A 15,025-nucleotide genomic window follows, 5' to 3' on the forward strand; every position below is an offset into this window, starting at 1 on the left:
AATTTAAATTGAGCGGAATCGGTACAGAGATTTCAAGTGACTTCACGTTTGGGATATACTGAAAATGGCCATCCTCTGTCAGCTATATACTTCAACTGTTAGAGACCATTTTAAACTCGGCTGACAAATCATAAGAACAAACTTCCAGGGAAAGGTTTCAGGTTTCACGATGATTTTAGCAAAAAGTAAGACTTTTTTGCAAGAATAAGTTAGTTCAATCCTATTTATTAGGTCGATTTCATAAAAAACCTCAAGCTTATTGAAAAGCTCTCGAGTCCGTTTCCTGGGCCTGTAACAGTACTTGGTGTCTTAGGTTGTCTAATGAACGCGCCCACAGTGGGGATCGAACTCATGACCCCCCTGTCGCTAAGCGACACCATATGCATTACACCACGACAAGATTTATTGTGCTATTATAGCAAATTTATAATTACTTGTTATGCCGAGATATCAAGATAATAAATATCGTAGCAGCTTTTTTGATGATATATAAAATCTGTATAATGCCCCAACAAGCTCGCTTTCAAACCCGCCCTTACAATTCAGTCAAATTTTATTAAAAATTTGGTCACTCAATGTGGCGACTAATGATAACAATGTAAATGCTGACGACGCACAACAATGCCAGACAAAAGTGACAACAAAAGCTCTCCATGAATGGTATGTGCCCTTATAAGCTCAAAACGGTATTATGATGGTGCTTTATCTGTTTAATATGAGTATCTAATGGTGAAAAGACATGACACAATATGTTATGCTATTATTCGTTTACAATAAGCAAGGAAAGGCGTTAAATGACAAGACATAACGCCAAAACACTACCTGGGCTAATTTCACCACAGCATTTTTGGCAACGTTATCTTGACTGAGATAGCTTGAATCATTCAGCAGGTTGTTCAATGTTGTGAAATAGTCTTGGAGATCGACATCCGTGACTTTCATTATTGAAGAGTGCCGCACAGCTTTATGGACTTCACGAGCCTATTATGGAAACACAGTATCTATAGATATTATGTATTTGGCAAATGTGACAGCTATCCATTATGAAAACATGCACATCAATTATGTGTAAGCATTTATCTATCAATTATGTGTAATGCAAAACAACACGTCCTGTTTAAACCTCTACTGTTAAATAGCGCGTCAAAGATAGCTCCGCAAAAATGTCAGCATTTTATTTTAAAGAAAACCTTTGTAGTAACCTCAGAAAAGATAAGTTATATACGACGTTCACAGTAGACAATTTCAGTGCAATGCTGTTTGAAGTGTTAGATCCTTTAAACGTTATATATGTCAATTTAACATTATTCAACATTCATGTATACGTATAACTCCTGAAATACTTATATTTAGATTATTTGATAGAAAATACACTACTTTGACAGAAGCACTGGAGTTTTTACCTTATACAGGAGGCATGCAGGATTGTTATGGGTTGGCTTTCCCTTTGTTATTGGAAAAGAAAACTTGCTATCAAAGCGTTTGCAGTTCAGCATAAAACTGACGACTCCGTTAAAGTCTGTTTCTTGAATCGATATCTTGTCAGCATATCCATCTGTTTGGATGTAACATTTCGCTATTTCCCAATGACTCGTTTGCCATAATGTCGCAGATGTATTATTCCAAGAACATTTTTTGTACCGATGTTCCTTGATTATTTCCTGGCAAACTTTATTACAAATCTTGACTGGACACTGTTGGTTTCGCAGTAAATTTGCTGTGTTACAGCTGTTGCAAGTATATGATTGTGACTGGAGAGTAGACGTTACATTGTTGTAAATGTGCTGGTGAAAATTACGAGCCTCGTTGTCAGCTAAGTGCTCCAAGCCAGACTTCGCAATGTCTATTGCTAGCCACGCCTTGAGCCAGTTCACCCGTTCCTTCTCCTTAAACCCATCAGCTAAACTTGCCATGATGCTTACATCAACAAACTTGTCTTCATAGAGTCAACTTTTCAGCCATGTTCAGTGTCACCTAGTAAACATAATTACAACATGATTAACCACAATAAGAATTATTCATAACATTTGGGTGATAAGCCCGCTCTACAATTAGAATACGTCCTCTGAAAGCTCAGATGGAAGGAGCACGATAATTAGCATAAGGGTTTGTAGGCCTCACAATAAGCATACGTTCTATGAAAGCTAAGATCAAAGGATCACTCTAATAACGTATCGTTGGCAGGCTGCATAGAAGGAGCACATTAATGTATGTAACACTGGAAGATTCCACAATAAGCATGCATCAATGAAAGCTCAGATAAAAAGGAAAAACGAATAAACATAATGCTGGGCATGCCTAAACAATGCATGTCATCATACATCCTATGAATGTTCAGGCGGAAGGAGCACACTCATTAACGTAAACCTGGCAGACGCACAATAAGCATACAATCTTTGAAATCTCAGATTAGAAGGAGCATACCTATTTACATAAAGCTGGTTGCACACCACAATAAGCATAAAAAGGTTTTCATAGACCACGATTCTTTCATGTTGATAAAGAAGATCGAAATTGATTTTTTTTACTTGAGCAAATTTCAGTTCTTGTATATATTTACCCCAATAAAATCATGTCCAAAGAGTGTACAATCCTATCTAAACACCCAGTTATCGTTATGATGGTATTCAGTATTGATATTAGTATTTTAAGTACTTTTAACACAGGTGGTACGCGTTTTCGTATGATATTAATTAGTAAAAGAACCATTTTGAATGAAAAATAATTTAATAATTGCATATTATGTAATTTCATCTGATGTATTTCTTAACAAGTCTATCTTCTTTAAATAAAGATTTTATTATTATTATATTATTATTATTATATAATTGTTACGAAATAATCACTATCAAATATATGTATAACAGTGTATTCAACTGAAAATAACTTGGCAACAGGGTGCATCGCTTTGAACAGACATTACTTCAGCAATTGTGCAGCGATGTCAATGCACTTGGTCTTATTAAACATAGAAATGAATGTCTCTCAATGTTCGACACTAACTATGCTGAGTAAGGAGTTCTTTGGCTCGCTTTCCCTGAAATTTTTTAGTCCGACCATTCTTCAGGAAGTAAAAAATAAGACACGGTTTATACCGTATTTTTCGGCTTATGACACATCTTAACCCTTTGCATGCTGGGAAATTTGTCGTCTGCTAAAATGTCGTCTGCAGAATTTCTAAAATTAGTATTTTCTTCTATTTTTTTCAAAGAATATTATTAGAATAGCAAACAGTTTGGATCCTGATGAGACGCCACGTTCTGTGGCGTCTCATCTTGATTCAAACTGTTTGCAAAGGCCTTTAAAATTTGGTTCCCGCACTGAAAGGGTTAACCATAAATTGTTAAATCCTTTTTCTCGTTTGGTTTCAGATTGAAGTTCAACGTGACTGCTGTTCAATCTTTGTTGTCATTTGTTACTCAGATTGCAAAATTATTTTACACATGCCAGTCATATTTAAGCTAATTATTGTAATTAAAAAATATAATGTTTTATAATGCATTGATATATGCTTGCTTGTTAAGATTCGGGATTTGTTGTAACAGCCCATTGCATTATATGTGTTCCCCATCTTAGTTACCATAATATATAACAGCCAACTAACCGCCACAAAGCCCCTGAAATTATTGATTGACAGTGACATAGGGTTATTATTAGAGTCCAGATTGAAGGAGCACAATATTGAACATAAGGGTATTGTAGGCCGCAGAATACGCCCGTCCAATGATGGTAAACAAATGCGCCAAATGATTTTAGAGACTCTCAATAAATGACAAAGTTATGGCCCGGACAAGCTGATTAATGGGCATTTTGACCTTTGAACTCCAAGTTTGACCTTGACCATGGAGATAGCGACGTACTTCTTTCGCATGACACACCGTCCCATGATGGTGATCAAATGTACCGAGTCAATTTAAAATCTAACGATACATTGCATAGTTATGGTCCAGACAAACCTTTGGTTTAAACGCACTAAGTGACCCGTAACATAGCTTTTGACCCGACATGACCCATATTCAATATTGACCTAGACATTATCTAGATACAACTTCTGACCAAGTTTGGTGAAGATCGGATAAAATTTTCGGGACCGAAAGACCGACCGACCGACAAATTGAGTCCTATATAGCCCACATTACCAATGGAAATTGGGTTATAACAATACTCATACATCCTATTAATATTCAGACGAAAGGAACACACTTATTAATATAACCCTGGCCTGCTATTTGCAAGTAGTTTGATATGGGTTGTTGTCATTTTAATACATATTTTTATTTGTATAGGCAAATCATTTATATTAATCATCATAGTTTTGTTTTCAAATTTCATGTTTACCAAAAATTTACTTTAAAATGATTGATCTAAATAATGCTGTATTGAATGGTCGATCTATCACAAGAAAGATTTTGAAAGAAAAAATACAAAAATATGTCTCCATTACCTGTGAATGGGGAAAGCACAATTATTGCAGCAAAGCTGACAGTGGTCATAACAAAACAAGTCTAGACGTTTGTCTTCATGAAGGTCACATTCCTGAAGAAAATCATACACTTCCTTTGGCACTGGCCATATACTTGTGTCCCTCCTTCCATATGTGACATGTGCAGGCTAACATTTTGCACAGTTATCGCAGTAAAACTCTATGGTCAATTGTGTGCCTAGACAAGACGAACAACACAAGTCTATAAATGAATCAGAGCCTTTAGCCAAAGTTGCTGAGAAAACGTAGCCATCTTGATCACCTTTAATAAATATTCAGTAGAAAGCTATTTTCCTTAAATTACACCCACCATCTGATGGCTAAAATCACCTGGTATAATACTTTGGACCGTACTGTTTACAGATAAACATTTTAGCTACCGGTACTTGACCTCATGTGACAGTACGCGTTATCAAATCAGGTGAGGTGCATGTTATCATACAACATTAAAGTCTGTAATCACATCAGCGCTTTAAGGCACAGTCCGCTTAGAAAAGATGCTACATTTAATAGTTTTTTTAAATCTAAGACTTTTTGTGATATATAATGTTGGACACAGCCTATATTCACACTGCATTTAGCGGGTTTTAACTGTGTTAGCAATGTGGAATATAAAACCATGTCATGTCCATGAAACCTCTATTGGAAATGTTTTTCAATGTAAAATAATTTAAATAAAAATGCAAAAAATATTATATAATCTAAAAGGGACTTGTGTACAATAAGGCGGTCCTGAGTTATTTGAACGTGGATGAAAAAGCGGTGTTTGGGTATTCATAATCTTTGTTTAAAATTGCTAGTTTTGAAATTAGAACACTGACTGTATTTAACATTTAATTAAATAAAAAACTATTAAAACAAATTAATAAACATCAACATCAAAGTGTTAAAGCTCGCATCAACACCTTTATTACAGCTTACAACATGAGTCCAGTTATTATTATGGCATTTACAAAGTCATATTTACAGTCTCATATCTACAGTCTTACATACAAGTCTCATTTGTACAGTTTTGTCACCGTGAGCATTATCCAACTAATCCTTCTGTTTAACACCCGACAATATGTAAAGATCTGTATTTAAAAAATGTGGTGAAAGGTTAGTAAATAATGTGATAAACAGTAGGTAAAAATGTGATGAACGGTGGTGAAAAATATGATAAACAGTATGTGAAAATATTATTAATGATATGTGGAAAAATGTGATGAACGGTGTGATGTTGATGATAATTGATTATATTGATGGGTAATGGCTGTAGTCAGGTGTGCCATGGGACCCCATGGGTCATTGTGGCATCACCTAACAATGGCAAAAGGTTGGAACGCAGTTCTAATTTCAATTGTCCGTTTAAATCCGGCTGAAACGTTGGTGGAAGTTGCAGCTAATACGTGTGTAGATCTTCAGTAAATAGGCCAAACAAATTAATCGAAGGTTTATCGTGGGATCTCCTCCAATGGAAAATAAGAGGGGCTCAGGTTTAACTTTACTTGTCCGGTAAAATCTGGTCAAAAGGTTGGTGGAATTTGCAGCGTGTACCTCTACAGTGAAAAGGCGAAGTAAATGTGCTGTGTTACAGCTGTTGCAAGTATATGATTTTGACTTAAGAGTGGTTGTTACTTGGCTGTAAATGTGCTGGTGAAAATTCTGAGCCTCGTTGTCAGCTAAGTGCTCTAAGCAGGACTTTGCAATATCTATTGCTAGCCACGCCTTGAGCCAGTTCGACCGTTCCTTGTCCTTAAACACATCAGCTAAACTCGCCATAATGTCAACATCAACAAAATTGTCTTCATAGAGTCAACTTTTGTCGTAGAAACAAGTCATTGTTCAGTGTCACCTATTAAACATAATCACAACATGATTAGAGACAGTAAAAATTATTTAGAACATGTGGGTGATAAGCTCGCTCAACAATTAGAATACGTCCTCTGAAAGTTCATATGGTAGGGGCACACTAATTAACATAATGATGGCATAACAATGGTTTTGCAGGCTACACAAATTAGCATACGTTCAATGAAAGCTCAGATAAAAGAAGCACTCTAATAAACGTAACGTTGGCAGGTTCCATCATAATAATACACCATTTGGAAGCTCAAATATAAGGAACACATTAAATTATGTAAAACTGGAATATTCCACAAAAAAGCATGCATCAATGAAAGCTCAGATGGAAAGGGAAAAGGAATAAACATAATGCTGGTAGGCTAAACAATAGTCATACATCCTATGATATGCTGAGATGGAAGGAGCACACTTATTAACATAACCCTGCCAGGCTCCACAATAAGCATAAGTCCTATGAAATCTCAGATAGAATTAGCACATTAATTAACATGATCCTTGGAGGCTCCACAAGAAGCATACGACCTTTGAAATCTCAGATAGAAGGAGAACACTTATTAACAAAAGAGCGGTTGCTCACCACAATAAGCATACAGAGGTTTTAATAGACCAAGATTCTTTGAAAAAGACGATCGAAATTGTTGTTTTTTTCTGACTGGAGCAAATTTCCTGGTTAGCGTGTGGCTATAATTTTAATTAGTAAAAACAAGATTTTGAATGAAAAACAATTAAATTGTAACGAAATAAACACTATCAAATATATAACTAACAGTGTTTTAAACTCAAAATGACCCGACAAGAGTGTGCATCGCTTTGGACAGCCATTACTTCAGCAATTGTACAGCGATTTCAATGAACATTGTCTTATTAAACGCATGAATGAATTTTCTTTCTAAAATGTACATATCTTGCAATATGTTTACAAATGCCGGGTCAAATTGTAAGAAATAAAACGAAACACAACTCGCGTGACCTACTCGTCGTCGATCCCCGGGTACTATTTTAAGTACAACAGAAAATATACCGTGAAGATTATTGAAAAAGGAAAATACAGCTAAAGTTCATTATGGGTTGCTACCACACCGGTGTTTGATACTATTGATATTCCTATTCTTATTCAAATTCTCCAAAATGAGTTTGGAATCCAAAGTACCCCATTAAAATGGATTGAGTCATACCTGACTAACAGAACAATGAAAGTTTTGATAGAACAATCTTCATCTGACACTGAGCCTTTGAGATTCGGCGTCCCCCAAGGCTCCTGTGCTGGACCAGTGATTTTCACTCTGTATTTATCGGCCCTAAACAAGGTGGCTCAGAAGTATCCAGCTGATCTGTATGGCTATGCAGACGACCACAAGATTGCAAGAAGTGTCTCAATGATATTATTAACTGGATGACAACTTTCAAGCTGAAACTGAACCAATCAAAAACAGAAATCATTTTATACGGAACACGGCAACAATTATCTAAAATGTCCATATCAAGTGTGAGTGTTGGAGGATGCATGGTTAAGATAGTAGACCGTATGAGAGATCTTGGTGTTCGATGACCAACACTTTTAACCTTTACCTTCACATCACGAAGAAGTGCCAATTGCCCATATGCAATTGCGTAATTTAAAACCTATGCGCAGGCATTTGACACAGAAGTCAGCGGAGGTGTTAGTGCATGGTCTTGTACACTCACATATTGACTTTTGAAATGGTGTATTCACCAATCTACCAGCTTACCAAATTCAAAAGCTTCGGCGGACTCAAAATCATGCCGCAATAGTGGTCCTGAATGCATCATTTGATCAACCAAGTATTGAACTCTTGAAGCAACTCCACTGGATACCATTAAAAGCTATAAGAATGTACAAAGTCCTGGTTATGGTATTTCGTGTTGTCCATGGTTATGCTCCAGGTTACTTGCAAGAAATATTTGTCCCAGCAAGCAGTCGGTACAGACTTCGATCACAAAGTGACTGAAATCGTGTTATTCCCAGGAGGCGAACTAAGATGGTGGATAGATCTTAAGCTGTAGTTGGCCCGAAGTTGTGGAACAATCTACCAAGCCACTTAAAAATCATTGACCATGAGGACTGTTTTAGATCAAGACTTAAAACTCATTTATTCAATTTTTTTCACGGATAACCAATGTGCAGTGTTTGTGAAACGCAATAGAATATTGTTATAATAATTTTTGCGCTATATAAGTTGCATGTATTTGTATATTTGTATTTGTTGATTTTACCATTTCGTTAATACTTGATGATACATATCGCTAATTACAAAAAATAAGCCACAAACTTACATTACTATATACAGTAATACAACAACTTCATTTCCAATATATTTAAGGTAAGTACATAGTATCAAGCTGAGATTAATATTTAAAATGTATCCTTACTTTAAATCATCCGAGACACACTTCCAATTTAGCTCAAGCGAAAACAAATGTATGTCAGTACAAATAGTTGTGTATTTGTGTATTCTCCTAGCTTATTCATACCCATAAAGCCATTTTGGTAATGTCTTATTGATTCCTTTGAACAAATACAATGTCACGAAATTTGATATATCATTATACAAAATACACATACATACACTGCGGTTTGGAATTTTTAGTGATACTATTAATGACGATGAACTCTAATTGAACTCTTTCATTGATATATGTTCTACAAATTAAAGCTGTTCCATTATTAGATTGATTTGGTCATTTAAAAAAATACATTTTAGACTCAGAGATTATATTTAATGGAAACAAGAGCTGTGTTTGTTAAACACAACACCACAATCTGCGCTTTGAAGCAGCACGGCAGCTGTTTTAAAAAAAATGACCATTGACAATGATGATGACCTTGACCTTGACCTTTTACCACTCAACATGCGCATCTCTACGAGATACGCATGTATGCCAAATATCATGTTGCTATCTTTAATATTGCAAAAGGTATGACCAAGGTTAAAGTTTTGGGACAGACAGGCACACACATACAACGACAGACATACAGACGGGCCAAAAACAATAAACCCCCGATCATTTTATCCGGAGGCAAAAAAGTTATTCTTTTATAAACACGGCAACGAAATTTAACTTTGTTTTGTTCTGATACTGTTATGAAATTGCCGTTATTTTAACCTGCTGTTACTCTGGGGTAATGATAACAAATCATCACGTAACAAGCAAGTTACAGTTTATTTAGTTCCATTTATAAATCAATAGTTAAATGGTTCATGAAGATGTTCAAGGAGACGTCCAGAAAGTAGACACAAAACCATACACGTATTAATACAGGTGTGGTTTCCCTCATTATAGATTATATGATAATTTTATTGATTTTTTGTGCATGCGCAATGCACTAGTAGGCAAAAGCTCTGGTTACAGTAACGTACAACATATGGATAACGAAACGTGTTTAGTCAATAAAACGAAAATAACTCCGAAAAAACACCAAAATAATATTTCAAATATACCATTTGTAGTTCCAATATAACTTAATTAATACGTGTGTTTGTTTCTTTAAAAAAATACGCGTGATTATCCATCAAAGTAAAGATGGTCTGAAGACTGAAAATCCGACCTTTTGACACAACAAAAATCTCTATGCATAAGCATGTTATTTGTTTTGCAGATGAGCTTCAGTAAATTACAAAAAATAATAATACATATATTTAAAAAACTATAATGAACAATGGAATGTTTACGCCAATGTAAACTGATAAAAAATATAAGTAATAGAAACTGGTGCATTGAAAATAAACGTACTACAAAGCACAATTAAAAGAAAGCGCATGACTGTATTCACATGTAATTTTACATGTATGGGTTTTGTAAAGTGAATGAACTTATTGAGTAATATTAACATACAACCGAAAACCACAACTTCACATGATGCAAATTGAACTGTGTATTCGTGTATATTAAACAATCGTTACTACTGAATATGAATGACATCATCTAACAGGTTAACACACATGCATATCCCTCTATATATCAATATTGTTGTCATTGAAAAAAACATTATTTATCCCGTTGGTGTCAAAACGTAATTTATTGTGTTATGATTGCGTTTGTGAATTGCCGTAACATAAAATCTTCGTACATAATGACGTGGTTTTTAATAACGAATATCCGCTAAATACGCAAACTGATTTTACGTTAATTTTATCATTATTAAAGACTTTTTTTAATAAAGTAAATGGGCTAGTATCTTAACGGTGTATAGATTGTGATAATCGATATGGGACATATGACTTAATCTTGTTTTCTTGCTTTTATCATGTCGCTCGTGAATCGCCGTAACAATACATCTTCATACAGAATAACGTGGTGTTAACTCACCAATATCCGCTAAATACGTAAAAGGTTTTTACGTGAAATTTATCATTATTAAATACTTCATTTTTTTAATAAATCGGCTAGTATCTTTATGGTGTACAGTTTATGATAATCTATATAAGAAATATGACTTATGCTTTTACAATGTGTCATATATTTTATTTAAGACACAATTAAGTAATTTGCTGGTAAATAATTCAACCAAATGACTGCTTAATACTACCAGAACGAGAAGACACGGTGACATCATCAATTGTGTTTAATGACCAGACTGTCATATGTCGCCCACTGTGGTTTATGACACCATGTTGTTAGTTAAGTCTCGAAAATATCTGATCAAAACGAAATAACAGGGTTTTGCTGAACAAATGGCAATTTTATTATGTCTTTCGTGGTGTGCGCGTGACGGCAGTACGATTAACCCAAAATACACCCAAATACGCTCAAAATACCCAAATACGCATACTTTTGACTCATTATGTCATGTTTGTCTTCATTGCACACGTAATAGTACACGTGACATTCCCACATCATTTAAATCAGAGTATGTAAACAACAAAGTACAAAGACTGTTTTATATGTGCATGTAACTTAGCTGGGGAAATTCAATCCTATATTTTAGTTATCTAAGTTTTAGACAAATATTTTAAGTCATCAAGCGGACCCAAGATAAATGTGGATGATACCCCAACACGTACTATGGATGTTTTAACATTTTACCCTTCTACGTTCATTCAAGTCAGGTGATTTTACAAGATGAGATAATGTTTATAATGAGGTGAATTGAATGTAAGATACGTGAAATTATATCTGACTTTATCTATTGGTTTTCCTATTTTTAGAACATGGGATGATTAAACAATTTGTACTTTTCCCTGACGTGTGATACAGATGACGGTTGCACAATATTTGTCCAGATAGCATTTCATATTATTGTATCAATCTTTGGGCTGATTGCATTTCTTATTTGACACACTGACACCAGTATAAAATGTAAAAATGCATTTTAATAATTAGATAAAGTTCGTCACAGTTTGTGTTGTTTATGGTTATGTCAACTAATGCCATTATAGTTTCCATCGTACGTTTAGTATGAGACCTTTACAAACACAATAAGTATAAATGTGCGACATAAGCAAAATAAAAGATAGAAGCTAAAATATTGGCCTTAACACATAAAATTAATTAAGAAATAATTAACGGGTCACCGTTGGTTATTGCGGTAATAACCAACGGTATGGAGTTCCGATGCGTAGGAATTAAACCACGAGGGCGTAGCCCGAGTGGTTTGATAACAAGCATCGGAACGACATACCGTTGGTTATTACCGCAATAACCAACGGTTACCCGTGGATTATTTCGATTCTAACACGATTTCATTAATAAGTTATCCGCGATTTAAAGGCTATAAATGAGAATTATATTAACCGAACGTCCTCCACTTTTCCGCGAAAACGTGACGTCACCACAACAATTACAATCAAATGACGTCGTCTTCATTCATAAAATGTGCGCGGACAGGGTTAGTGACCTCAATCAAATAGGGTTAGTGACCTCAATCAAATTTAGTGACAATCAAAGTGACGTCACTTTAAACAACCGTTGGTATATCGGGGTAATAACCAACAGTAGTTTTCCTTCTTTGTATATAGAAAAAAAGTCACGTGCCGTGGTAGAATGTAAGATATATCATTGGAATTCGTAGAACTTAAACAGAAGTAGCCGCAACTTAATTTGCTATTGAAATATCTTGTTGTTTCGCTCTAATCTAATGGCGTTATTTTTTCCTGGGTGTATTACATCACAGCACGGTCAGTCTTCATCGCGGATTACGTTATTAGACAGTTAATATAAAGATTGACATTTTGAAAGATTAAAAAATTCCTTTCTATTTTGTGTTATCATTCACTTCTCTAATTTATTTGCAGTTGGCCATCTTTGAAAATAAGATTTAAAACACATTTCGTAATATCTTTGTAAATCGTACCATACGTAAATTAAGCCAATCTGTTCGAGTAACATTTAATTTGACATGCCCAGTTTCTGCCGTTGTATGTCGCGTTATTTTCTGTGTCACTAAGAATATAAGTATATAGCATACGATAAAAACATAGTTGCATAAACTGAAATTATTCCTTCAATATTCGAGTTTATTTTGTCGATGATACATATAACGATGTTGACGATTCAATCCATTCAGCTTAATAGTGATCTCGCAATGTTATTTTAAATAAAGAAATGAATTTGTCGATATTAATAGATTCAGGGAATAACCATAAATATCCAAATCCAAAAAGTATATCGCCAACTTTTGATAACCAATTCACCGTATTATTTCTTTTTAACAATTTCTTAAATATCGTCCAATGAATAAATGATATCGACCAACTTCTGCATACAATGACAATGAATTAGTTGACAGTTTTACATTTAATAATCTTTTTTTTAATCAGTGAACGCGTTCAATAATATTGTCATTTATAAAACCCCATACTTAAATGTAAAACTATGTGTAGCATGTACAGTATGTATATCGATAAGAATTTCGAGGATAATACTAGTGATACCGAGAGTGAATGCGAATGAGTTATTTTGTTACATAAGTTGCTATTACAAATATTTTAAAAAATGACACAAATGCACACAGTTATGTGCTTAAAATGTACATTGAATTCACAGAGATCATTCAATTAGTGTAAAATACAGTGTCGAGTTGTAGAGCATTCTAAGCAAAGAATGCATAGTTGTCCTTCGGACTTTCGATTTAAGAGTCCTATATTTATCCACTGCATGATCACACAAACGGTATTTTACTGTGAATCGATTTTCGATTGATGGTCCCAATTGGTGTCAGTTTTAGTCACACTTTTCTTTAAATTGAAAATTAAAGAAAGAAAGCTAGAATTAACCTACCTCATAATAAGACGTAATTGACGGGTAAGGGTATGTTAATTACATTTATGACCAATGGTTTTGGGGCAAATATGGTTTACTCAACGTAACAAACGTTTACTTATTTTACCCTAGCACAAACTCGTATACCAATTGGTCTATAAATAAAGTAAAGCACTTACATGAAATGTTGAATATGGAAATGTATTCCCTTCGTCTTTCTTGACACGCATATCACTGTTAAGTCTATTCCTGTGACTGTCTTAAATACAAATGCGCAGATAACACCAAACCACGTGATAATTGACGTGGTCTATGACTTGATTGAAAGGAATTTTGAGGTTTGATAACACTTCATTGTAACTTGCATTTAAAGCTGCGCTACACAACTTATTTGGTTAATGAAAAATTAAAATATAGATTTATATTCCCCTAAAAAATATTTTAAAATAATAGAACACATTGCTTTTTCATGACACTTTGTGATATAGTTACACTCACGGAATACTTGTTTTTTTTTCTAATTGGTATGATTTGTTTACCTGAATTTCAGATGGATGCATGCGGTGAAGTGCTAGGATTATATACGCGCTTAGCGCTGTATTACATGCAACTGAATTTTTAGTGCATGCCTTTTCAAAAGTATTTGAAATTTAAATGTTAAATATCGATGTATCTGAATTTGTTGTTATATATTTAAAAATAGAAATTGTGTTGTGCTGAGTAATACAATTTACAAAACAATGCGCTTAATTTTATATAATGATTTCCATATTTCTTAATGTAAGCTATCTTAGGCGAAGTTATTTATACCTAATTATTGCTTTGCTGAAAATGTAAATACAATAACTCTTCCTACTCTCCATGCAAAACCCCCCAATTCGTACAATGAGACGAGTCGATTTCTTACCTTAGGAAAGTAAACTGTTTTAAATTTTATTGTATTTCAGGTACAGAGTGGGTATTTTGTCTTGTCTCGGACGTTTGAATTAGCTAAATAAATATACGCGTAGTAATATATCTTCACTCGTTAGTTATTGAAACCATTAATCATTCGTTTTGAACGTGATAGTGTCAGTATTTTTATCTGGTGTTACAATGTGTATTTTTCCCATATTCGGCGATTATTGAACATCATGTTTTTATGGTTAGAAAAAGCTTTCGTTATTTTCCGAGGAATTGCGTCGAACAATTTGTAGGCCTTATAATTAACTGTATCTATATTATATTAGTGGCATACTTTGTAAGAGCATTTTTATCAAAAATGTAAATCGTTGCAGCTTTTACGTCCATAAAACATTGTTCGTTACATCCAAACACTCCACTTGACAAGTATTCTTTGCACACGAACTTGGGTCTAAATTGAACACTATTCATTATAAACGAAAATAAAATTTTGAATAAGGTAATAAATTGTGTGGATTAAGTCGTCCAATATCAGTCAGTTTTTGGGATAACGTTTAATACTTATTCTTAATA

General features: G+C 34.3%; 1 protein-coding gene across 1 annotated transcript in view; it reads right to left on the minus strand.

Annotated features, from left to right (window-relative positions):
- LOC127842293 (uncharacterized) overlaps nt 1-13,857 on the minus strand; it is a 37,906-nt gene extending 24,049 nt beyond the window's left edge. Inside the window, exons 1-3 of the mRNA XM_052371725.1 lie at nt 13,729-13,857; nt 1,404-1,974; nt 823-981 (exon numbers count right to left, since the gene is read on the minus strand). Of these exons, the coding sequence (XP_052227685.1) occupies nt 823-981; nt 1,404-1,913 (669 nt within the window). The 5' untranslated portion in view covers nt 1,914-1,974; nt 13,729-13,857. The remainder of the gene's footprint in view (nt 1-822; nt 982-1,403; nt 1,975-13,728) is intronic.
- Nucleotides 13,858-15,025: the final 1,168 nt, after the last annotated feature.

Source organism: Dreissena polymorpha, chromosome 8, assembly GCF_020536995.1.
Source record: "Dreissena polymorpha isolate Duluth1 chromosome 8, UMN_Dpol_1.0, whole genome shotgun sequence".
In the NCBI taxonomy this organism is placed as follows: Eukaryota; Metazoa; Mollusca; class Bivalvia; order Myida; family Dreissenidae; genus Dreissena; species Dreissena polymorpha.